The sequence below is a fragment of the Populus trichocarpa genome, chromosome 2, assembly GCF_000002775.5.
Source record: "Populus trichocarpa isolate Nisqually-1 chromosome 2, P.trichocarpa_v4.1, whole genome shotgun sequence".
Lineage (NCBI taxonomy): Eukaryota > Viridiplantae > Streptophyta > Magnoliopsida > Malpighiales > Salicaceae > Populus > Populus trichocarpa.
Genome location: NC_037286.2, coordinates 21,537,486 through 21,561,311, shown reverse-complemented (window position 1 = coordinate 21,561,311; position 23,826 = coordinate 21,537,486). Strand labels below are relative to the sequence as shown.

Below are 23,826 nucleotides of genomic sequence, written 5' to 3'. Positions count from 1 at the left end.
GTCTGGCAGTTTAATCCATCATCAACTGTTCCTTTCCAAGAAAAGAAAATCTCGAAAGATTGCTCTTTTTTCCATCACATGCCCACTTAAATGCCAAGTTTTTTTTTTTTCTTTTAGTCCTCAAAAAGTTTTGAGGATTTTTATTTTAAAATTTCAAACTTAGGTTTTTTATTAAAAGAAAATACATCATCTAACATTGGGTTTAGTGGGTATTCAACTTCATATTTGTTTTATAGAGTTATCCTGATCTCATGATCTAAGTCGTGAGTTTTGCGAGTTAGTCGTGTTGACTTGTGTTATTTGTTTAATTAAATTTTTTTCTCGACCTCATCATTTAACATTGGATTAATTAATAATTAAGCTTCATAATTTTATTTTTATTTTATTTCTATATAGTTATCATAGTCTCATGATTCAGGTCGTTAGTTTTGTAGGTTAGTCATGTTGGATCATGTTTTTTTTGTCCTTTTTTTATTAAATATTTATTTTTTCAATTTTATCCTTCAACAATAAGTTTATTTGGAATTGGACTTTATAACCTTTTTTTTTATTTGTTTTCTATAGAGTTATCATGATCTCTTGACCTGAGTTTGGCAGGTTAACTCCGGTTGACTCAAGTTATTTTTTTATCCTTCTTTTATTTGATTCTTTATTCAATTTAATCCTTTAATATTGGGTTGATTAAAAATTGAGTTTTATAATTTTTTTTATTAACTTTCTATAAGGTATCATGATCTTATGACCAAGTTGCGGGTTAGACTAGTTGACTCAGGTTTTTTTTGTCTTTTTTTAGTTGAATTGTTTTTTTTTAATTTCATCATTCAATATTCGATTGATTGATTGAGAATTTAATTATATAATTTATTTCAGTTTATGTTCTATGAGGTTATTCTGATCTCATAACCCGAGTCAACGGTTTGTTCGGTTGACTCGGGTGATTTTTGGTATTCATTTTTAATTGATTTTTTTTAATTTCATCCTTCAATATTAGATTGATTAATAATTAAGTTTTGTAATTTGTTTCGATTTGTTTTTTATGGGTTATCTTTGTCTCATTAAATAGATTTGACAAGTTAACCCATGTTGACTTGACTCCTTTTTAAAGTTAAATTTTGTTTTTAATTTCATCTATTAACATTGAGTTAATTGAGAATCAAATTTAATGATTTTTTTTTAATTTACTTTGTATAGGGTTATTAATGTTTCATGACCTGGATAACGGGTTTGACAAGTTAATCTGAATTGATTTGAGTCGATCTAATATATTGTCTTTTCAATATTAAAAAAAAATATCATCTTGATTTTTTTTCTTATTAAATTATATTTTTATTAGTCGTTTATGTTATTTTTAGATTTGTCAAGTTGACCAAATCATATTAGATCAATTCTCATGTAGTTTTAATTTTTTTCTGCTAAAAAATATATTAACAACTCCTAAATATATTTTCTCTCTTAAAAAAAATTGACTCGACCTGTTACTCAGCTTGGGCAACGATCAATTATCTTGTTGCTCAATTTGCATTTAAAATTTTTCAATTTTATTTAATGCCTCAAATAATAAATCGGTATTATGATTTTGTTATGTAGCAATTACAGGTATCCAGACTGGATATAATAAATATTAATAAACTCTCTTTTTTAGTTAAAACGATTATATATGTCGTTTGAGAGATTTGCAAGTCTGAATTAAAAATGATGTAATTATAATATTTTTTTTAAATTAAAAGATCAAATTGCACTTATTTTTTTGAAGGTTGCAAGATCAAAGACGTAATAAAAGGATAAAATCTTGAGATAAAAAGGAACTTGTGCATTCATGGTTGGTGTGTGAGGACAGTGAGTGTGTGAGTGTATCATTTCCCTCCAATCTTACTATATGTATTAATAAAACATGCAATTTCCAATTAATTATATATTTTTTATATATGTAAATAAAAATTAAGAGATTAATAATTATTTAGGAGAGGAAAAATATGAAAAAGTTTTATTCCAAAACTTTAAATCAAAATTTCTTACAATATAGATTTTAGTTGTTTTTACTTCAAGCGATTGATAGCTTAAATCACATGCTTTGATTTAATATCACCCCTTTATATATATATATATATATATATATATATATATATATGAATTGTAGCGAGAGGCATATTGATTTCTTATAACTCTCAAGTGAGATAAAGAGTTAATTACGCTCTATTCTTGGTGTAACTAGTTTATTGGCACACACAATCACAAGTTAAATCAAATTTTTTAATATAAAAATAATTATTTAAGTTGTAGGGAATTTTTTAATATTATTATTAAATTTAATTTAATAAATCAATATTAAAACCTTGACTTGAATCCTTGAATAGCTTAAGGTTTCAATTAAATTATGTAGTAATTATGTAATCTAATTGACTTGGTAAGTTCAAGAAATAATTTGAATAACAGGTAAATATATAATTTAATTTTAAAAAAAATTAAGATGACATCATTTTTTTTTAATATTGCAACAATAACATATTAAATCAATTCAGGTTTCACAGCATAACTTGTCACACCTATAAACTGTATATAAATTTAATAACTCAATTAAATCATACAATGCTCACACCAATATTTTCAAAACTCCATAAGGATATGTATCTATCTTCAATGAGAGCAATCTTTCTCGCTCAATATTAAATCGACTCAGATTTCACAGCATAACTTGTCAAACCTATAATCTGTATATAAATTTAATAACTCAATTAAATCATATAATGCTCACACCAATATTTTCAAAACCCCAGAAGGATCTGTATCTATCTTCAATGAGAGCAATCTTTCTCGCTCAATATTTTTCCAATATTGTTCAGTGCATTCCTCGCTGCTCTATTATGCGCAATTTCTTTCTTCAGGCCATGGCTGCCTCTGCCCACAAACTGGCCATCGATGAAAACATCGAAAGCCATGCTCTCTTTCCACAAATCCACAAATTTTACCTGAAGATTCCGCTTCTGGCACACTTCATACAGCTCTGTCACGGGATGAACTTTCAGTGTTTCTTGACTAATTATGGGCTCCAACAAATCCTTGAAAATCTAACCAAACACAAACAGTTAGCAAATCAAGACTTTGCCCGTTACAATCTAAATGCACTTACTTTTACCACAAGTTATAAATGACTGTGGTCAACTAAGGGCAATTAAGGGTCAACTGTGGCACTTAATTTTATTTTTTTATAAGTAAAGGTTTTTTTTATCCCGCCATGACGTAGCTCGGGGAATTCTAATCCCAAATCCATCTTCTTGTTTTCAAAACTCCAGAAGGATCTGGGTCTATCTTTCCCCCTGTTTTTTTACCTTCGTTTTTAAGGGAAGGACGGTGGGACTCTGTTTTCCTTCTGGGGCCCGATTATGTAAAGCAATTAGCCTAATTTAGATTCATGTGCTGCCCAGACTCTCTTTCCATGTCCATTTTATAAGTTATGAAGCCCAGCAAAAGCTATCCTGTTTCACATCACGCCCAAAAATGTATCGATATCATAAATATTTCTGAATCAATTTCTATAAAAGAAGTTTTGAATCAATTTATAAGTTATGATCGAAGCCCAGCAAAAGCTAGCCTAATTTACCTCTTATACTAGTGTGTTTTTTTCAGAAAAGCATGCATGCAAGAAAGAAATTTGAGCATGGTGAAAATCACTAAAAGTTCTTCAGCTTTATAACAAAATACTGTCCTTCCAACCAGGTTTACGGGCTTCGCTACCATTAATTTCTGATCGAGAAACTAATGTTTACATGCACCGGCATCATTCGAGACTGCGCTTCTTAATTTATCATTTCAGCAAGAGTTCATGAGAATTCCTTGCCACTATTCTAGTAATTAAGCACATGAAGCTTGAAGAGTTGCTCTAAGCACCATTTCCCTCATGAAAAATGCAAAAGCTTATCTTCCCTAAACATTCCCTGATCATTTTGTATGCATAGCAATTCTTCTCATGTTCAAGGATATCTTCAAGCGGAAACTCTACAAAAGAGAATTTTTTCCACAAAAGTTCCTAATAAACTAGGAAGAACATATCCATTGTAGAAATAAGGTTTTGTTTTTACTAGTAAAGCATAGTATGATTTCGGCATGCTTATGCATGACAAAACTAAGGTGAGACTACTGTTTTTCAACAGTGCAATGAGTCTACGTGATGTTTATTCAATTTTCTACACGATAATTCTGTTCATCAACATCAGAGCAATCTTTCTCGCTCAATATTTTTCTAATATTGTTCAATGCATTCTTCGCTGCTCTATTATGCGCAATTTCTTTCTTCAGACCATAGGTGCCTCTGCCCACAAACTGATCATCAATGAAAACATCAAAAGCCATATTTTCTTTCCACAGATCTACAAATTTTACTTTAAGATTCCGCTTCTGGCACACTTCATACAACTCTGTCACTGGATGTACTTTCAGTGTTTCTTGACTAATTATGGGCTCCAACAAATCCTTAAAAATCTAACCAAACACAAACAGTTAGCAAATCAACTGATCAGACAGGTATAAATGATTGTGGTCAATATTTAAGGGCAAGGGTGTGAATTCTTTTCTTCTTGTTAATCATGATTTTTTTTCTAGAACCCCGTAAGTGGGAAATAAGGTACGTACCTTCCAGACAACATCAATGGAGAAATTGCTGTCAATGAAAACAGCTCCTATTGCTGCTTCAACAATGTCAGCTAGTGCTTTTGGTGTTTCAACAAGACCGTTAGAGTGCAAGGGATAGTCCAAGATTGCTTGCGAGAATTCCCGAATCTGTTTTGTGATCAGTCGTCGTCAAAACAAGTAAAAAATCTATTGATTTTAATCATTATCATATGCTCCACCCAAAATTAAAGTCGGCTGCCAAACATGCCCCAAATTCTTTTCAGAAATGACAACTGATAAATCCAAAAGTATTACTTTAGTGGGTTAAGATTAAAATGAAGGTGATTTAGCAATATATTCCATAAAAAAAATCAAGGGATTTCTTGGGATCTACAGCATCTAGGAACAAAATTTTAGAAAAAAGATTAATATATATATATATATATATATATATATATATATAATTTTAAATGATTTTTTTAGGTATCGTAACAAAGTTTGAGAGCACTTCCAACTTATCTTTTTATTTTTTAAACATAATTACCTGCTACGAAAAATTAAAATAGATACTTGCCAATCTCGAAGACTTTTGAAATTATATTAAATATTCCTTAAGTGCGACGAAAGATTTTATATTAAATCATGGAGAGCCACGCAACTAGGGTGAAACTTCTAGCTTATTTGACATATTCAAAGTCGGTCTCAGAAAACAAACTGAAAAACACGTTATAAGAAATTAAAAAATGAGAAGACTATATCGTGCGCTACTGTAACTTACTTGTTCCTCAAGGAGAGGCATCTTGTGCCGTAAATACCGATGCAATTTGTGTTTGATGGCAACACGAGCTAGCTTCTCTGTATCTACGTTGGCTGATCTGAGTCGGGTTAAAGGCCCCGGTGGCAAATCCGGGTACAAGAAGTACTGTTCTTTTGTGAACAGCAGGTTTAGCACCGAATCACCAACGTACTCTAACCGCTCGTAAGAAAAGCACTGATCGGAGAATGAGGCATGTGTAAGAGCCTCCTCTAACAACTTCTTGCTCTTGAACTTGTAGTGGAGAATCTCCTCCACCTCGTCAAGATCCGTCACCCAATCCGTCGTCTGTTTTCCAGAAGCAACCTCTGACCGATCATCAGAACTTTCCTTCGTCCCCTTGTGACTTTCTGATGTTATCTCAAGCACTTTTATCATGTCAAGTGCTGCTGCTGCTGCTGCTGATTCTTCTTGTTGGGACTCCATATTGCCAGCTTAAGAGATCTATGTAAGAGTGGAGAGAACTCTTAAGAGATTGGGACTCTGTATATATATATATATATATGCCAAAAACCTCTGATTGGAATGTGTCAACAAGAAAGTTAAAAAAGAGATAGTTCTTTTGACAGGCCAAGTCGTTAATTGTTATTTGGTGGGAATGGTTAGGGTTTTTCCAGTTTTTGGATAGGGAATATATAGGAAAAGAAAAGTTGGAAATATTGACTTTTATGGTGAAAAGGAAACGACTCTGGCACGTCATAGGGTGAGTTTTTAGGATGCTTGTGCGCCATCAGACCATCAGATTGTGCTTCGGTCAAAACAAAGGCGGCACAGCAGCTATTTTTTTTTTTTTTAACTTATGATAAATTAATATTCATTAAAAAAAAAGTCAACAAGGAGAATTTTTCTCTAATAATATAAAAAACCAGGTACGTTAATGATTTGATTTTATTTGAGATTGTGACAGGAATAATAATTTAAAGTATTTTTTATTTAGAAATATATTAAAATAATTTTTTTATTTTTTAAAAATTATTTTTAATATCAGTATATTAAAACGATTTAAAATATATATATATATATATATAATTTATTTTAAACAAAAAATTCAAAATTTTTAGAAATATAATTTCAACATGCTTTTAATAATATACCCGCGGTCAGTAGTTTCAGACCATAAAAATAGTTAAAAATAAGGATACATGTAAAAAGTCCAAATATTATCAGTACACGAGAGTAAGGTTGGTTTAACTATTTATATGAATAATAAACCAAATAAATATATTTTTTAGTTATTTTGATAATAATTCTGTGGAGTAGATAAGTTGATGAGTGTGTTGGTCGATTGTTGGAGATTATGCATTCAATTCCACCGGGAAGCAATATTTTCTTTCAAAATACAGATGATATGGAGTTTTTATTTTATATTTTTTTTAATTTCATTTTTTAATATTAATTTTTTATTAAGTTTTATTATTTAGTATTAGGTTGATTATAAATTAATTTTTGTATTTTTAATTTATCATAAAAAAATAATAATAATTAAACTTAATTAGTGGACATTACTAGAAAATTGACAAATATAAACAAAGACATCGACAAAATATTTTGTTGGTAAATTACGGTGAATTTTTTCGACTAAATATGCCCTCGCAGTATCCATCGGTAAACACCGACATAAATTTTCTCTCAGTATATACCAAGAGAATTACAGTTGAAAAGGAAGAAATGAGAAAAAAAAAAGTCAAAATATACGATGACGTGTTATTTTACATACATAATTATCGATGAATTTAAATTTGTCGATTAAATTCATCAGTAAATCCGTCTGTAATATTTAATTTATGACCTGACAAACAACCCTCCTTTCTCTCTCCCCAATTTATTCTTCTTCTTTCATTTTTCTCTGCTACAAATAACACAACCCCCTCCAATTTCATCACAAATCGACCTCCAACTATAAATTCAGCCACAACAACACTTGATTTGTTAGCATCCATGTTCTAATTTAATTTTTAATTTTTTTATTCACGCTACAACTAGGTAACATTGAAATCCAGATAAAAAAATTTAATCTTTTTATTCAATTTTATTATTCATTTATTAATAGATAATTCGTTTTTAACTAACAACAATTTTCTCTTAAAGGCTACGGTTCTTGGCGCAAGCTGAGCTCGAATGAGTTTTTTGCGGAAACGAACATTCAGATTGAAGATCGCTAAAAAAGGGTGCAGCAGCTTGTGGATAGCCGAGCTCAGCACTTTTTGTTGGTTTTCAACTATTTTTTTCTTAAGTTATTATTTATTTGAATTTGCTGACTTTTTTTTTTCATGATACATATAACACCCGGTTAAAAAAGAGATATAATGATGATTCTATGACCCATCCAGATCTCAATCTGGATTTGTGGTTAGAGACAACATCGTCTAGTGGACCCGATAAAAATCAGGTCTATGTACGACCTCTCTAACACTATGGCTGAGAACATATGGACAGGTCGCAATGTTTCAACCATGGGATGCTCATAATTGGTTCCAAGCAGTCAAACTCTGGAGATTGAGGTGATTTTAGATCAAAAGTTCAAGCTCGAAAACCCATCATGTTGCTGATTATGAACAACTTAGTGCTAAGACAACCGAACTTCGTCAATTAGGAATAAAGATGAGATCACACATGAGTGGTGCATGTGCCCCTTCTTATTCGCCTTACGATACCAGTAAAGAGTCGCCTCCTCCTCCTTTTTTTTTTAGTGCCTCTATTTTAGATTAATTGTATTTAAACTTATAAATTTTTAATTTTGTAATAAATATGTGATTTTTATATTCATTTAATTTATTTTAATTATTTTCTATTTTTATTTAATAATTTTTTTAAAAAAACTATTTTTAAATTGTTACTAGTGAGGTTAGCGATAGACTTAGTTTGTCGATATATTCTAGAGAGTTGGAAAAGAATTATTACAAATTAATATCATTGTCATTGTTTAATTACCGACAGAACAACAGACGATATGTTTAATAGTTATATGCCAAATTTACAGAAGAAAATACTGATGGACAACAAAAAAATCATCAATGGAATGACATACGGTTTTTCTGTTGGTGATATGTTATATTTATCAAAGGAGAAACTGACGGAATGAAGGTTGAACGTAAGCTCCCTCTGGTTGTTCTCTCTTTTTTTCGTTTCTCTTCCCCCTCTGTTTTTTAGTTTTTCTCCCTCCTTCCTGTTTTTCTTCTTCCTCTCCTCGGTTCTGCTCTTTCCTTTTCTAGTTCTCTGTCTAGTCTTCTCCATTCAAGACAAAGACAATGGTGGTAAAAGCACGAGGTGCTGCTGGTTGATGGACCAAAATTTTCCCCTGGTTCTGTTTCTCTCCTAGTCTTTTTTGGTATTCCTCTTTCTTTCAGTCCCCTCGGTTCTGCCCTTTTTCCCTCCTGTGGCCTTTTGTTCTCTGGTTTTTATAGCCAGAGAACAATTTCGTTTCATTCATTGATTGCAGGTGTAATGGTGGTGGTGGGCGGCTGAATCGTTGAAGAAGATGAACAGTGTCTAGAAACGGCACCGTTTTTGTGTTTAATGGTTATGTTTATTTTGGCCCTTGAAGTTTTAAAAGTTTTGTAATTAAGCCCCTGGTTAAACTGTAATTGGACACCTGTATTTCGACGCTTTTTACAAGCTAATCCTTCGACTTTAATATGTTGTAATTTGGCCTCCAATTAACCCCAAACTTTGCTATTTCTTCAATTAAGTCCCTGATTTCATTAATTTAATTAAATCAAAGTCCAATTAAGTCTCAAAATTTATCAATTCTCCAATTAAACCCTTGATTTGATTAATTAAATTAATTTCAAGCTCAATTAAGTCTCAAAACTTATCAATTCTCCAATTAAAACCTTGATTGGATTAATTAAATTAATTTCAAGCTTAATTAAGTCTCAAAACTTATCAATTCACCAATTAAACCCTTGATTAGATTAATTAGATTAATTTTAAAGTTTAATTAAACCTCAAAACTTCCAATCATGTTGCCCTTAACCCAAATTTTAATTCATTCTTCATTTATTTCATTTTACTTGTTTTTCATCATTATTATTTTTTCATCATCATTTTTTTCTCCTTTTCAGTAAATAAAATAATAATAATAATTAAAATAAAAGGGTAAAAAATTGGGTTATGACAGTGGTTTCAAGTCGGACCAATTCTAGTATGTAACCAACTTGTCTAGAAATCGAGTATAATAACATAACTTTTTTATAATTTTTTTATTCCTTGAAATTAAATTACCCATTTAAATTATACTAAAAAATTTAAAACTGACCAAATCAAACCTAAACCAAACCAAAAAAAAAAAAAAAAAATTCTTATACGCAAAATGTGATATAAAAACTAAAATAGAAAAACCCTAATCACCTAACCTCATAAACAAGCAAATATATGTAGGATTCATGTCCTTTCTTTCTTTCTCCTCTTTCTTTGGATATGGAAGCAATGATTTTCTTCCATTTTATTCCAATAACCAGGTGGAAGCCCTCTACGATGAGGAATAAGAAGACACCTCAATCGGATGAGGAATAAGAATTAAGAAGTCACCTCTCCCCTCTGCGTAATTATTGTTTTGGAATAAATGAAGAAAATTGTAAAAATTAAAAAGATATATATTTTTTATTTCTTAGAAAATAAGAATTCACTGCATCGCCATCTTTATATATATATTATTATTATTTTTCCTAACTTGAAAAATTTGCCCTCACAGAACTCAAAAGTCCTTGACCAAATCTCTACCTTGGTGGCCAAGAGTTTGACATTCCATTTCAGTGCTTCGCGTAAATCAAGGTTTGACAAATCATTTTTCTTAATAGAGGAAGCTTCCAGGCAATTAATAATGCATATATATATATATATATGTTGGACTTTGTCGTCTATCAGCTTTTGTTGCTTGCAGCCAAAGAAAAAATGGTGCCATAAATGTGTGAAGTCACTTTCCCATGGACGGCCATACCTTCTGTATTTTGCTGCTACATTTTATTGAATCACCTTGACAAAACCTAAAATATATCCAGACACTCGTATTTCACTTATCATTTTACCCTTAATAATTTAAGTTTTATAGCATGTATTCAAGGGTAATTCAGTAATTTTCACGGGATACATTTACTTTTACATAGTTGAATGAGGGTACAGTGCAAAAAATATCATCAAAAGTTTAATTTTACTAACTATAAGGGCAGAGGCGCATGCAGTTTTTTTTCTTGTTGCCTCAGTGTAGTTACTTAAGTGTCATTTTAATCAAATAATATATAGCTAAAATTAAGGGGTTTTTTATCTTTTAATTATGTTTTTCTCGTTAATATTATGTAGGTAAGGAATATTTTGATATTTTTATAAATTAAAAAAACAATTGTTGGCGTGTGGAAGGCGTATGTGCCCTTTGGATGGCATGTGCGGCGCCTTCCAATGGACAAACATCATATTTAATGCCGCATTTGATGCGTCTCTCCACCCTTTTCATGGTGGTGAGACACTTGCAGCTGCTCCATGCACAGTGGAGCTTTGACGATATTTTTTCTTTCCCCTTTATTTTCTCTCTTCAACCTTGAAAAATGTGTTACCCTTGCAAAATTAAAATTAGAAGATTGTGTTATTTGTTAATTCTATCACATTTGATCTCATTCTTTTAATTGTATCAAATTTAATTTATTTTTTTTCAATTTCATCTTTTGACATTTTATTTTTATATCACATTTGTTCTCTTATTGTATGCTGTTTCAGGTTTGACCATCAATGTTTTTATTTCTAATTTAGATTCTTGGCTCCTTTATCAAATTTTAATTTCTTTTCAATTTTATCATTTGATCCCTGATCTTATTTTTATTTTTTTCCTCATATTTGATCTTCATTCTTTTGATTTTGATTTGTGTTTTGGATTCTTTTATGAATTTAATTTTGCCTTTCAATTTAAAATTTGATGATATATAAGGTTTGACCCTCAATGTTTTAATTTCTAAATTTGATTTTTAGACCTTTATTAAATTTTAATTTATTTTCAATTTCATCCTTGGATGCATGATCTTGATTTTTATTTTGGATTTATTTGTTAATTTTTTTTTCAATTTTTCCCTTGAATTCAAATTTTTAGGTTGTCCTCTCTGTTTTTTTTTCTTCTTCAAATGAGGTTCTTATTCTCTTAATTGCATTTTTTTATCCTTGATGTTTTTTTTTATCATTCCACATTTGATTTATTAGGACTTGATCTTCTTGGTTTTTCTTATTATTTTTAGGCCCTATCCAAGAATCAATCTGGGAGAAGTATCGGGTCATGGGTCGAATGGATTGACCCGAATTAACCTAAATCAACCATATCCTTTTTTTATATAAAAAAAAGTAAAAATGATATTATTTTAAAAAAAAATCAACGGTTCTTGACCTTATTTTTACTGAATTTGCCCTGGGTTATCCGAGATACAAGTAAACCCGAGTTTTTGACCATTTTAGATTAGATCAATTCCACTAGTCACTTAAGACCTTTCGGTCGAACCGAGATTTAAAATAGTGACTTTCTATGTCAGTCGTATTTCAATTCTTATTTTTTCAATTCTCTTTCACGGAGAAGCACGTGACACCTATCTATTTCATACTAAAATCGTAACTTCGACATCCTTGCCTTCTGTCCTTCTCCGTAGATCCTTTAATTCTAACGACTGTTAACGCTGGAAGACTTTCTAATGGCAGCAGATATCAATTAAGCAGAAGCTAAGCCAATTCAGTGGCTGATTGGATAGCAAAGTAAGCTAAGCCATTGAAGTTGATGAATGAACTGATATTTCAGATTTCAACCAAAAAAAATATATCTTTCGGAATTTTATGTGTTCATCAAATGATTAATGCTACAATTTATATTCCCTCCAGATCAATTTACAACTATCAAATTTACAGATTAACGATATATGTATACATCTACATGAAAAGATTTTGGTGTATTCGCATAATCATTTCATAAGATGTGATGACCTTGCCTTCTATCTTCCTGACATTAGATTGACAAGAGCTTGATTTTCATAGAAGGAGCCAACATCCCAATCCTCTGTCGAGGATGAAAGAGTCATTAAAGCAACCACAATGGATCTCATACTCGGCCGCAACTGAGGATTCTCTTGGGTGCATGCCTTGCCAAGCTGGGCCATCTGGAACCAAAATAGGCACACAGCTCTGATTTAGACTGCAAAAACAGGATCTTTATATGTGTATTTCCAAAAGAAGTTTGTTTGTTTACCTTGCGAACTGAATCGAGTGGATAGTCTTCTCCGAGCCTTGGATCAACTACTTTGCGAAGGTCTTCCCTAGGATCAGGCTGATTAAGAACATCCTCAAACTGTAGAATGGAGTAATAAAAAAAGGTCAGCTTGTGGGTGTTTTCTGGATGTATTCAGAAGCAGCACATATATAGGCTTGAAAGTTAAGTCTAAGAGAGAGCCTCAAATGTGCTGGTAAAATTCATTTCCACTCCACTAAGCCTTGTCAGATGCCAGAACCATATGAAAATTGTTATTCAATTTTCCTGGTTCAGCACTGAGTCAAGCTTCAGCAGAGCTCGAACTACAGTAAATTAAGTACATCTATTAGCATCCAGAAATTAATAGATATAAAGAGGAATGGCAGAAAATTAACCAAAGCAACAAGGCCCCTTGATTCAGCACTAGAACCATTTGACTTGACGATAGCTTCTTTAGCAGAAATAAGTTCATAGAGGACAACCCCGAGTGCATAAACATCTACTTTCGGAGAAACATCACCATATTGAGCATATCTGCACAGAATCATGGGAAATGTCAATCCATGTTTCATAAAAAATAAAGAAATGCTCTCATTTAAGTTTTTGGCCCTTGTCCTGCTAGATGCATAAAATACACTCACATCTATTCTCAGAAACTAAACATGACATTAAATTTTCATTTTCAAACTATAGTGACTTCATCAGATATACTTCTAAAATCCTTAGATTTATAATTATGATCATGCAACCCAAAAATCTTAGCTGCAGCAGTGCTACGCAAACGTGTCTTCCCACAATAAAAACAACTCTTTTGCATCATAGTCAGAGTCCGACATGCAACTCACTCCATTTTTTGCCACACTGATTTCATGCCCGATATTTTCTATTTTTTCCCTCGTTCTGGGTCATGAATTTATAAACTGGGAGATCAACCTCCCATCCCAAACCCCTCCCTGCCTGGTAACAAAGGATTTGGAAAACTTTAGATTTCACAGGGAGGTTTACGCCATCAATGTAGATGGGTAATAGAAGCAACACAAAATTCTCAATAGCCTTCCATTAGATTATTTTTAGAGCCACCTACCGTGCCATTTACTGACCCTAATTCAAAATTCTATCAGATGTTCCAAACAATGACATCCACAATTATGCAGGTAAGAAAAAGGTAAAATCACACAGCTCATAAACACTTCTTTTGCTCTGACAGAGTTTGGGCTCTGTGTCCAAACAGTTATAGACAAGAAAAAGATGATAAGAAATTGAGACCAGCCAGTTGTTTAGCTAAACAGGATCCTATCTGAAACCTATTCCAAAGTTCTTATCTTCTTATAGAATTGTTAGAAAAGAAAATGTCTTACTCTGGCGGCATGTATCCAAATGTACCCACAAGACGTGTAGGGAGTGATGTACTTCCAACCTCAGTTAGTTTTGTTAATCCAAAATCTGCAACCTGTATCATAAAGTTTAATACAAATATGCGAAAAAAAGCTTGAAATGGAACACCATCATGACAAAAATCAATCCAACCTTTCCCCGGAAGTTCTTGTCGATCAGTATGTTTGCCGATTTAATATCACGATGAATATAAACAGGGACAGTATGCTCATGGATGTATTCAAGGCCTCTAGCTGAATCAAGGGCAATTTGCACTCTTGTAGACCATGGCAATGGATCCTTCTCTGCAAACAAGCAACACTTTTATCACTGCCATTCAATGTGTCTGCTACCACCAGAAAAAATGTTCAAAATGGACATGTAGTCTCACCAGAGCCACGCAAATGTTGGCTTAAGTTTCCATTTTCAATAAATTCGTAGACAAGGAAAAGAGAACCCTCAACACAATATCCTATCAATCGGACCTGTATTAAATGTAGATAGTACTATTTAGTGCATAGAGTACATGCGAACATTATTTAGTGCATCACAATTTATAATAAAAAAAACTTCAAAATTTTACAAAGACATCAACTCGAGTGTCCAGATACACTTTCAAGTGCACATACATGATGCGAACCTGGCTCCTGACTACCACATCAAAGGATGCATTAGGAGTGTTTATTGGATTTATTTTAAGGCCTAAAACAAAATGGATCCAAGAGAAGTTTAATGGATTAAGTGAAGAGGCTTGGGTTAAAAATGTTCAAATCTGTCAGGCTGGACCTTTGTCTACTCTTCGGGTCATATCTGAAGCTACAAGAGGAGTTTGAATGTGATTTCAATTGGGTTAAGAACTAGACATCTGTACCTTTCCAACGATATATGATAGGTCCACTGATTCATCGAGATGAGAGAAGACAATATGTTTAAAGTTGGGTCTAGAATCTGCCAGCAAAGTGTGAAAATAAAAAATATATTGTTTCCTTAAGAGTTATGGATTCCATTCACTACAAGGAATCCTTAATGCTATTGAGAACTTATGTGGCAGCTTTCGGTTACTTATTTTACAGGGATTCCATATCAAACAAGAAGAATTAATTGGTCAGAAATTAATTCCTATTTTACAAGGCATCATGCTTTTGGTCAACAAGGATTCTTCAACAATTATTTCTCTTGGATAGTTTTTACTATCATATGTGGCAAATGGTGAAAAATAATCTTCGACTTTTTTTTTATTCTAAACTTTATTTTAATTAGTTTGGGTTTTATTTAAATTAGGTGGATGTGACCCATTAGTTTTAGGGTTTACATAGAAATACTCTTATGTAAAAAATTGTATTCAGATGATGAATTTTTATCTAAGATTGCCGCAAATTGTGTGATTTTTTCTCTCTGTGTGGTTGAATAATTCTCACACTAAGTTCTTGATTCAAATTGTAAACTCTTCAAAGGATTGATCAACTTCGTTGTGATTTATATTTCTCATTCGTGCCTCGTTATAGGCGTAGGGTGAGGTTGATCAACTGCATATAAATTTGGTTTTTCAAGGGAAGGTTCTTGTTGGGTCAAGTTGCAAACTTTTTTTTAAACCTCAAATTAACAATCTAAAGGATAATTCCGTATCAATTTGGTATCAGATTGTTATAAGTAATTCTAAGGTTTTCTTTAGATCTTACTATATCTAGGATTTGTTTCTTGTGTTTTTTTGTTTCTCTCTCTAGGGTTTCAGCTATTACAAAAAAAAAAAAAATTGAATGTTGATTAATCTTTGTGGTGTTTAGGTGGAATCTTGATTAAAAAAAAGAAGGAAGAAGAGAATCGATTTTTGATAGGAAAAGAAAAAAAAGTCTTGAAGATGCCGGAAAAAAATTGCATACAAACAACAAATTGTGTTTATCTTTGGACTTGAAAAACTCGGCACCTATTAAAATAAAAAAGAATCAAAATCGCAAATCTTGAAAGGATTTTTAGAGACTTAATAATAATTCTTGCTTGTGTTTCATGTTTCATCATTATATTCACACAAATTTACATTGCTACTCATAAATTTGTCCTCAAATTTTGTTTTGAAAGCTTGAATAATTATTGATTCTTAAGTCGTTAAATATAAAATAAATCATTATGTAGTTTGGTTAATTTTTTAATAAGTTATTAAGTTACTTTTAAGAACCAAAGTACGAGAACAGCGTGGTAAAAGACATAGCAAGTCCATTAGAATGAAAAGCCTAATAAATTATGTAAAACACGAGTGAAGTAAATTTTATTGTGAGGGTAAACACATGAGGTTTGTGTGAGAAAAAATAATTATTTTTTTATTTACTACTAACCTTTATTTCAGATATAAAAGATGTCTTAAAAAAGTATTGAACAAAAAAAGATGAGAACTGTGGAGGAAATATAGGATAGAATGAAAGCTATGATGGAGGTGTTAATGATTAAGTTTGATGAGATGATTAGTAGACAAAGAGTTCCTAGTCATAAGGAAAAGGAAGTTGAAATGCCTACTATTAAAGCTACAATGAATGATGATAGTATGGATGATAATTTTAAAGATAAAGAAATGAAGTTTTCAAAGGCTGATGATCATAAAGTTGCTATGAAATTGGTAAAGAAACAACAAAGAGAGATCTTCCATACAAGATGTCACATTAGTAACAAAGTGTCTAGCATGATTATTGATAGTGAAAGTTGTGTTAATGTTGCTAGTACTAGACTTGCTAAGAAATTGAATCTAAACACTATTAAGCATAATAAACTTTATAAGCTTCAATAGTTGAATGAATGTGGTAAAGTTATAATGACTAAACAAGTTTTGATTTCTTTTTTGATTGGAAAGTATAAGGATGGAGTTTTGTGTGATGTGGTTCCTATGCATGCTAGTCATTTATTGTTATTGTTGGGGAGACCTTGACAATTTGATAGGAAGACCAAATATGATGGATTTAAAAATAGATATTCTCTTGAGAAGGATGAAAGGGCATGCAAACTTGCATCATTGTCACCTAGACAGGCTTATGAAGACCATTTGAAATTAAAAAGGAAAAGTAAAGTTGAAATGATAATACAACAATGTGAGGTCGTGGTTACCATGTAAAAATATATACAAAAGTGGTTGGTAAGGCGTTTTTATCTGAAATTATTACCAGCTACTATTTTTATATAGTGTCGTTGGAAGCAAAAGTTGACAAAATGAGAGCTTTAAAGACTTAAACAAGACCAATTAAAGCTGAAAAGAAAAGGCAAAGCCGAGGAGACAAATAAAACATGTAAGGTCGTGATTTTAAAGAGTGAAAATAAAGTGAGCCTAAAAGAAAAAATAAAAGAAAAAACTCAGATTCGGCTAAAAGACAAAAAAAGTCAATTGAAACCGATAATGGAGAGAAGAAAATAAGGATGAGAAAAGAAAAGAGTGTATAAAATATAGGTAAACACTTGAGTTTCTATACAAAAAAGAGTGAGATCAAGAGTGTTTATTTTTCTAATTTTTTATCCGACCATTGGATCGAGCTAAAATTTTGCCGGAAGTTTTCAGAGATTTTTTTTTTATCTTGGGGTAGAATTTCAAGGCGATCAAAGTTTGGTAAGGCTTTTTGATAACGGGTTGAAGTTGTCGTTTAGATTTTACCGTGTATTTTCTGATGATATCCATGGTGGTTTGCTATTGATAAATAGTGTGATCAACAATAGTATGGTAAAGTACAAATATCCTATCCCTAGACTTGATGATATTCTTAATGAGTTGCATGGATGTTGTATGTTTGAAAAATAAGATTGATTGATTTGAAAAATAGTTATCATCAAAATAAGATGAAAGAAGGTGATGAAAGGAAAAGTAACTTTAAGACTAAATGTGAATTGTTTGAATGATTAGTCATGTTGTTTAGTGTTACAATTGCACATATTAATTTAATGAGATTGATGAATCATATATTGTGCGCATTCACAAGAAGCTTTGTTGTTGATTACTTTAATGATATTTATAGTAAGAATTTAGGTGAGCATATTGAGCATTTACAATTTTTGTTTGATAAGTTACAAAAAAATCGTTATGTGCTAATCTATTAAATTGGAAAAATTATTCACAATTTAAAATAGCTTATGGTTTAACTCTAATAAATTTGAATTCTTTACTTGTTGATGAGAACGTTAGACTTGATGGCAATAGAAAAGCACGGGTGATGAAAACATTGTTAAAGAAGGTACGACAACATGTTCAAAAAAAGAATGAGAAGTATGCATTCCAAGCAAACAAAAGATGAAAAAGGATTGCCTTTGAACCAAGAGATTAGGTTTGGGTGCATATGCACAAAGAGAGATTTCTTGAACATAGAAAATCAAAGTTGATGCTTAGAGGAGATGATTCATTCAGATTCCTTGAATGAGTCAATGCCTACAAAGTGAGTCTAAAAGGTGAGTATAATGTTAGTGTTGTATTCAAAGTTTCTGATCTTTCTTTGTTTGATGTGGGTGATAATTCAAGGTTGAATTCTTTTGAGGAGAGAGGGGATGATGTGATCTTGGCGACGACATCAAATGATCCATTAAGAGTGTCAATTGGATCTATTCTAAGGCCTAAAACAAAGTAGATTCAAGAAGAGTTTAATAGCCTAAGTCAAGAGGCAGCCTTTGGGTTAGTTATTTTATAAGGATTTCGTATCAAACAAGAAAAATTAATTGTTTAGAAATTAATTCTTATTTTACAAGGCATCAGGCTTTTGTTCAGAAAGAATTCGTCAACAATTATTTCTCTAGGTAATTTTCACTATCATATGTGGCAAATCATGAAAACAAATCTTAGACTATTGTTTTATTTATTTTTATTATTTTAAACTTTATTTTAATTAGTTTGAGTTTTATTTAAATTTGGTACATGTCTGACCCATTAGTTGATGAATTTTTATCTAAGGTTGATGCAGATTGTGTGTTTTTTTCTCTGTGTGGTTGAGTGATCCTCACACTAAATTCTTGATTGAACTTGTAAACTCTTCGAAGGATTAATCAACTTTATTGTGATTTATACTTCTCGTTCGTGTCTCTTTATAGATGTAAGGTGAGGGTGATCAATTGTATATAACTTTGGTTCTTCAAGTCAAAGTTCAAACCTTCTCTCAAGTAAAGCAAAGATGCTATCACCTATTTTTGTTCATAAGCACAATCTATATTTCTTGTAATTGCAAAAAGATGAGCACATTACCAGGTTTAGGTGGTGAACATGTGTTAAAACCTTGAGCTCAGCCAAGAATTCTTTTGATGCTTGCATGTCCATCTTCTTAATGGCAGCTTTCTGCATAACAAGTCAAAAATATAAATTTTAGAATAGAAACACACATGGAAAATATATAAAACATTTGCAGGCACTGCAGTTTTGGTCAGTTCAGTTGGAAAATGTCTTATCTTTTTTCATTAAAAAATTTCCAAATGCTAGAAAGCTGAATGCAAACTGAATTGAATCAAATTCCATCCAGTCAAATTTTGAAAAATAGACATCAATTAAAAAATGCATGACACATTGATTAAGGTTCTTTAGTAGAGGTACATCACTTTAAGGCTCTTTAGATTTTCCAACCCATTTTTATGTTATATATGAATTATAAACTGATTAAAAATAAATAAATTTCAATTGATATCACTAAGTTTGTTAGGTCGTTTTAGTTCTTCTCCAAAGGCAACAGAACAGCAGCATTTGAGACTATATATTTTCCTTCCAAATTAAACCAAAACTGAAACAACTGGTCTGAATGTTTTCACTTGAGTCAGTTCAGATATTCATTTTTGACAAAATTCCGCTCACTCTTTATGCCGACATAATTCAAGAAAAGATAAGGTATGGACCTCAATCCTTAAAAACACAAAGGTTGCTAAAAAATGTAGCCGCAGCAACCACTATTTCAATTCAACCTAAGCAGACGCTACCGGTTAATGCAGTTGCTCACCCACCTGTTCCATTCACTCAGTAGAATACTTTTCATTCATTTCTATAACTTGGATTCCCAGTTCTAATTAACTAATGACTGGGCTTCACAGAGCTTATTTGAAGGTAGCTCTAGAACTGCTATGCTCTACTAACATAAATCTCTCTAGAGCAGGTAAAAGCATATGATATGACATGTTCAAATTAACAAATCAAAGTGTTATCAGTTCACATCAAGCGTTTAATATAAAAGCGGCAAAGTAACATTATCCTAAACTCAAAATATGCTGAATAATCTTGTCCTCAATAACATAACTATAAATGGCCTTCTACTACAGATGGATCTGCATGGCTGTTTTATGTGAGATCCATTGCTATGTAGTAGGATGCTAGATTATAACTACCTTCCAATAAAAAACAGGAAAAAAGATCAGGCACCTGCTCTTATCTTTAAAAGCTCAGCAAAGGTGCCAAACTAACTCAAACCCAATAACTAACATTCAATACCTCACAGGAAAATGCATGATGTTTTACGATTACTTTAACAATGGGGATCATAAATAATTAAAGATTACAGTAATTACAGACCTCGCCTCTCAGTTCTGCATAGTATACAGACCCAAAGCCTCCTTGACCAATCTTATTTGCCAGACTAAAGTCATCAGTGGCCTTAGCAAGTTCTTCATAAGAGAATACCACAGACTTGTCCACAGTTAAACCTGTAAGACCTTGGAACCCAGTCGCATCCACAGGTTTATTGGAGTTACTTCCAGGTACTGAACCAAGACAGAGGAACATTTAGCATGTTTAGTCATCTACATGATTTCACTTTCTCCAGAAGTAGAAGAGAATCTAGAGCTGGTAAGATGAGATGATTATATTTCAATGCGTTCACTCAAAGAAAAAGAATTAACCATAAATTGGACCATGATGGTCATGGTCCTCAGAAAAAGAAACATTGAAAAAGAACCATCCTAGTGTTCTCTATGGAAGATATAATGCGAGAGAAATCTGTTCAAACCAGTGATCGTTGAGAACTCTTCAATCATAAATAGAGGTCAGGGATAGTGATAGAAAAACCTTGAACAATTCGTGGAGAGAGTTCTTGAGATGCTGGCAGCAATATTGCTCCCTTCACCTTCTTCTTTCGGTAAAATCCCACATATATAAAAACTGCCAACAACAGTGCCACGGCTACTGCTGCTATGCATATGCCAGCAACAACGCCGCCTGCTATTCCTGGTTATAGGAAAGTACAACATTAGTTCAAAATAGTACGAAGTTTGCATGATAGCATCTTACATCCACGCCCAAATATCAAAAAATCGACACGCAAAGAAGCCCAATGCACCTGTGCTGCAAAAGGGAAAATGAAAAGGAAAGGAAATTACAAACATTTAGTAATTGTAACATCCAAAAATGAACAAACAAATTTAGAATACAGTCTAAGTACAGAAAGTTACCTCGACTTCAAGGGCAGGTAGCTACCATCTGGATCTGTAAATAAAGAAAACGATATGGTAAGGCAAATTCATAGCTTCAAACAGCTAAAAACAAATATCTTTAGAATTTAACAAACGGGGCAATCCCTACCATAACATCACGAATTCTCTAACATAAATTCTTCAAACAAATATCCCAATATTTAGTGTGTATTTTCTGAACTAATTAAATCACTCCAACTTATTATCAAAACAAAAACATTATCTATCAAACTCTTTCTAAAAATAACAAAATACCTTTGGTTGGAATATAAACCACACCACTCCCTTGATTAAAATCGAAACCAACATTATAACGCTGCAGCAGCGACTGCGTGAGATTGGTCTGATTGGCAATCGACGCCAAAGTATCATTGAGTCGGAGCGGGTACGTCATAAACAAGCCGTAATCCTTAGAAACCGAGCTATCCCCACACGAACAGTTAACACTCACATTAAGCACTCCGTTATCGGGTATATTAACCTCAGGGTAGCTATTAAAGTTTATCAACGACGGAGTCGTGGTCAAATTGGCATAGTATGTATCGGCGACCGTTCCATAAGTGTCTTGACTTCTGACGTTGTAGGTGAAGAAGTGGCCGAGGAATTCACCGTTGATGCATTCACAGGGGAAAGGGATGCTGATCCTGATGAAAGATGGGAGACTGTCTTTGTTTGTTACTTGAGGATTGTAGCGGAGGATGGTGTCGAAATCTGTTGATTTTAAGATGCTTGATTGCATAACTTCGGCGATGAATGAAAGGTTAGCTCCTTGCCAAACGTAGTAGGATGCTAGAGCCAAATCGCATCCTTTGCTGCATTTCGAGTCGATTGAGTAGCAGAGTAACAGTAGAAGAAGAAACCCAAATCCTAATTTGGGATTCATTGATTCGAGAACTTCCTGTTCAGAGCAGGAGGAGGAAGATGAACCGGAGAAACTGATTCTGATTTGTTGACGGTTGACTTGAGGGGGGTTAGTTGTCGATGATAATGGTGATAAGGTAGTTAAGCAATTAATTAATGGGTTATTAAAAAGAGATAATTAGTGGCTGATGCTCGACGTTGTCGTGTTCAGTAACTCGGTTTTGCGTTGAGCTTCCAGATAGAAAAGAGCTGGAGAGTGAAGAACGCGATGGCTGCTTTGCTCTCTCACCTCTTCTATCTAATTGGACACGCAACGCAGTCCAAGCCTGCGGGCTTTACCATTTCTTCATGCTCTCTCTCTCTCTCTCTCTCTCTCTCTCTCCCCCCTCGAGAATTCAATTGTCAAATATTTGCCTAATTTTTTCCTTCCTTTCATGTTTGAACTTGGAATATGGCCATCTAAACCTTTTTTTAAAAAAAAATAAATAAAATAAAATAAAACAACGGGTTCATTCCAATCTCCATTTTTTTTTCTGTTGAAGAGACGTGTCATTATACACTTGTTTATTTTGTTTTTTATGTTTACGAGGAAAGAAAGTTCGCTGAAAAACATGAAGATAAAATTAACCAGCATTTGATTTGTCTTCATGGAGATAAAGGTAATTTAAATAACTAGTAAATTAATTGGATTGTCTTTAAAAATCTTTTCGGATAATATTATTTTATATTAAAATATAATATATTACATCAACTCGATTTTATTAAGATGATAATATATTAGATCAACTCGATTTTATGACTTAATACGTCAAATGAGCAACTCAAATTATGAACTTCGTTGGATTCAACAACTTTGTTTTCTAAAATTATTTTACTTAATAAAATGATAATAAAAATAAACATTTGTAAAATTGAACAACAAATAAATGTCAGGATATTTATTTAAAACTGTGATAACCTCGTTAAAAGAAAACCTAAATAAATTATGAAGAATAATTCAAAATCCATTAAATATTAAAAAATAAAATTAAAAGAAAAGGTTGAAAGAATTCGACTAAAGAAAAAAAAATTAGAAGATGGAATTTTTTTTAAAAAAATAAACTATTTAACATTATTATTAAATTCAACCTACCAGGTCATCCTTAAAACCTCTTGAATTGACTCTTTAATTAGCTCAAATTTAAATTAACCCATGTAAAAGTTGTCTCTACATAACCTAGTCGACTTACCGGATCCAACAACAATTTGGACGATTGGTAAAAGCATGGTTAGGCTAAAAAAAATAAAGATGATTTTATGTTTTTTAAATCAAGACAGCAATATATTTGATAGTAGGTTTCATGACTTATTTCATCAAACTCGTAACTTCAGTCATGGACTCCATTGAATTTAAAAACATTTTTACGAAAATTAGTTTTTATTTAATGATATGATAATAAAAATAAATGCTTGCAAAATTGAGCATCAAATAAATGCAATGTTATTTTAAGATTGCAATGATTTTAAAAAATAAATTAAAATAAATTATGATGATCAATTTAAAAATTAAAAAAATATTAAAAAA

The 23,826-nt window shown here is 32.0% G+C and overlaps 2 protein-coding genes across 3 annotated transcripts; both read right to left on the bottom strand.

Moving 5' to 3' along the window:
- Window positions 1-2,534: 2,534 nt before the first annotated feature.
- On the bottom strand, window positions 2,535-6,002 carry LOC7489887 (ribonuclease 3-like protein 3). 2 transcript variants are annotated; one of them, XM_052450291.1, is made up of 3 exons: window positions 5,384-6,002; window positions 4,627-4,773; window positions 2,535-3,065 (listed from the first exon to the last, which is right to left on the bottom strand). In XM_052450291.1, the coding sequence occupies exons 1-3, from the start codon at window positions 5,843-5,845 to the stop codon at window positions 2,793-2,795; spliced, it is 882 nt and encodes a 293-aa protein (XP_052306251.1). In that variant the 5' UTR covers window positions 5,846-6,002; the 3' UTR covers window positions 2,535-2,792. The 2 variants fall into 2 exon arrangements, with proteins under 2 accessions (XP_052306251.1, XP_002301611.3); XM_002301575.4 differs by lacking the exon at window positions 2,535-3,065 and adding an exon at window positions 4,138-4,476 and having other exon boundaries at window positions 5,384-5,991.
- A 6,159-nt stretch (window positions 6,003-12,161) lies between these two features.
- On the bottom strand, window positions 12,162-22,676 carry LOC7489886 (lysM domain receptor-like kinase 3). Its single transcript, XM_052450675.1, is given in 11 exon segments — window positions 12,162-12,540; window positions 12,630-12,728; window positions 13,025-13,163; window positions 13,988-14,079; window positions 14,157-14,308; window positions 14,395-14,488; window positions 19,201-19,290; window positions 20,506-20,693; window positions 20,998-21,162; window positions 21,376-21,414; window positions 21,657-22,676. Coding segments are annotated over 11 exon segments (1,851 nt in total). The 5' UTR covers window positions 22,285-22,676; the 3' UTR covers window positions 12,162-12,375.
- Between the last annotated feature and the right edge of the window lie 1,150 nt (window positions 22,677-23,826).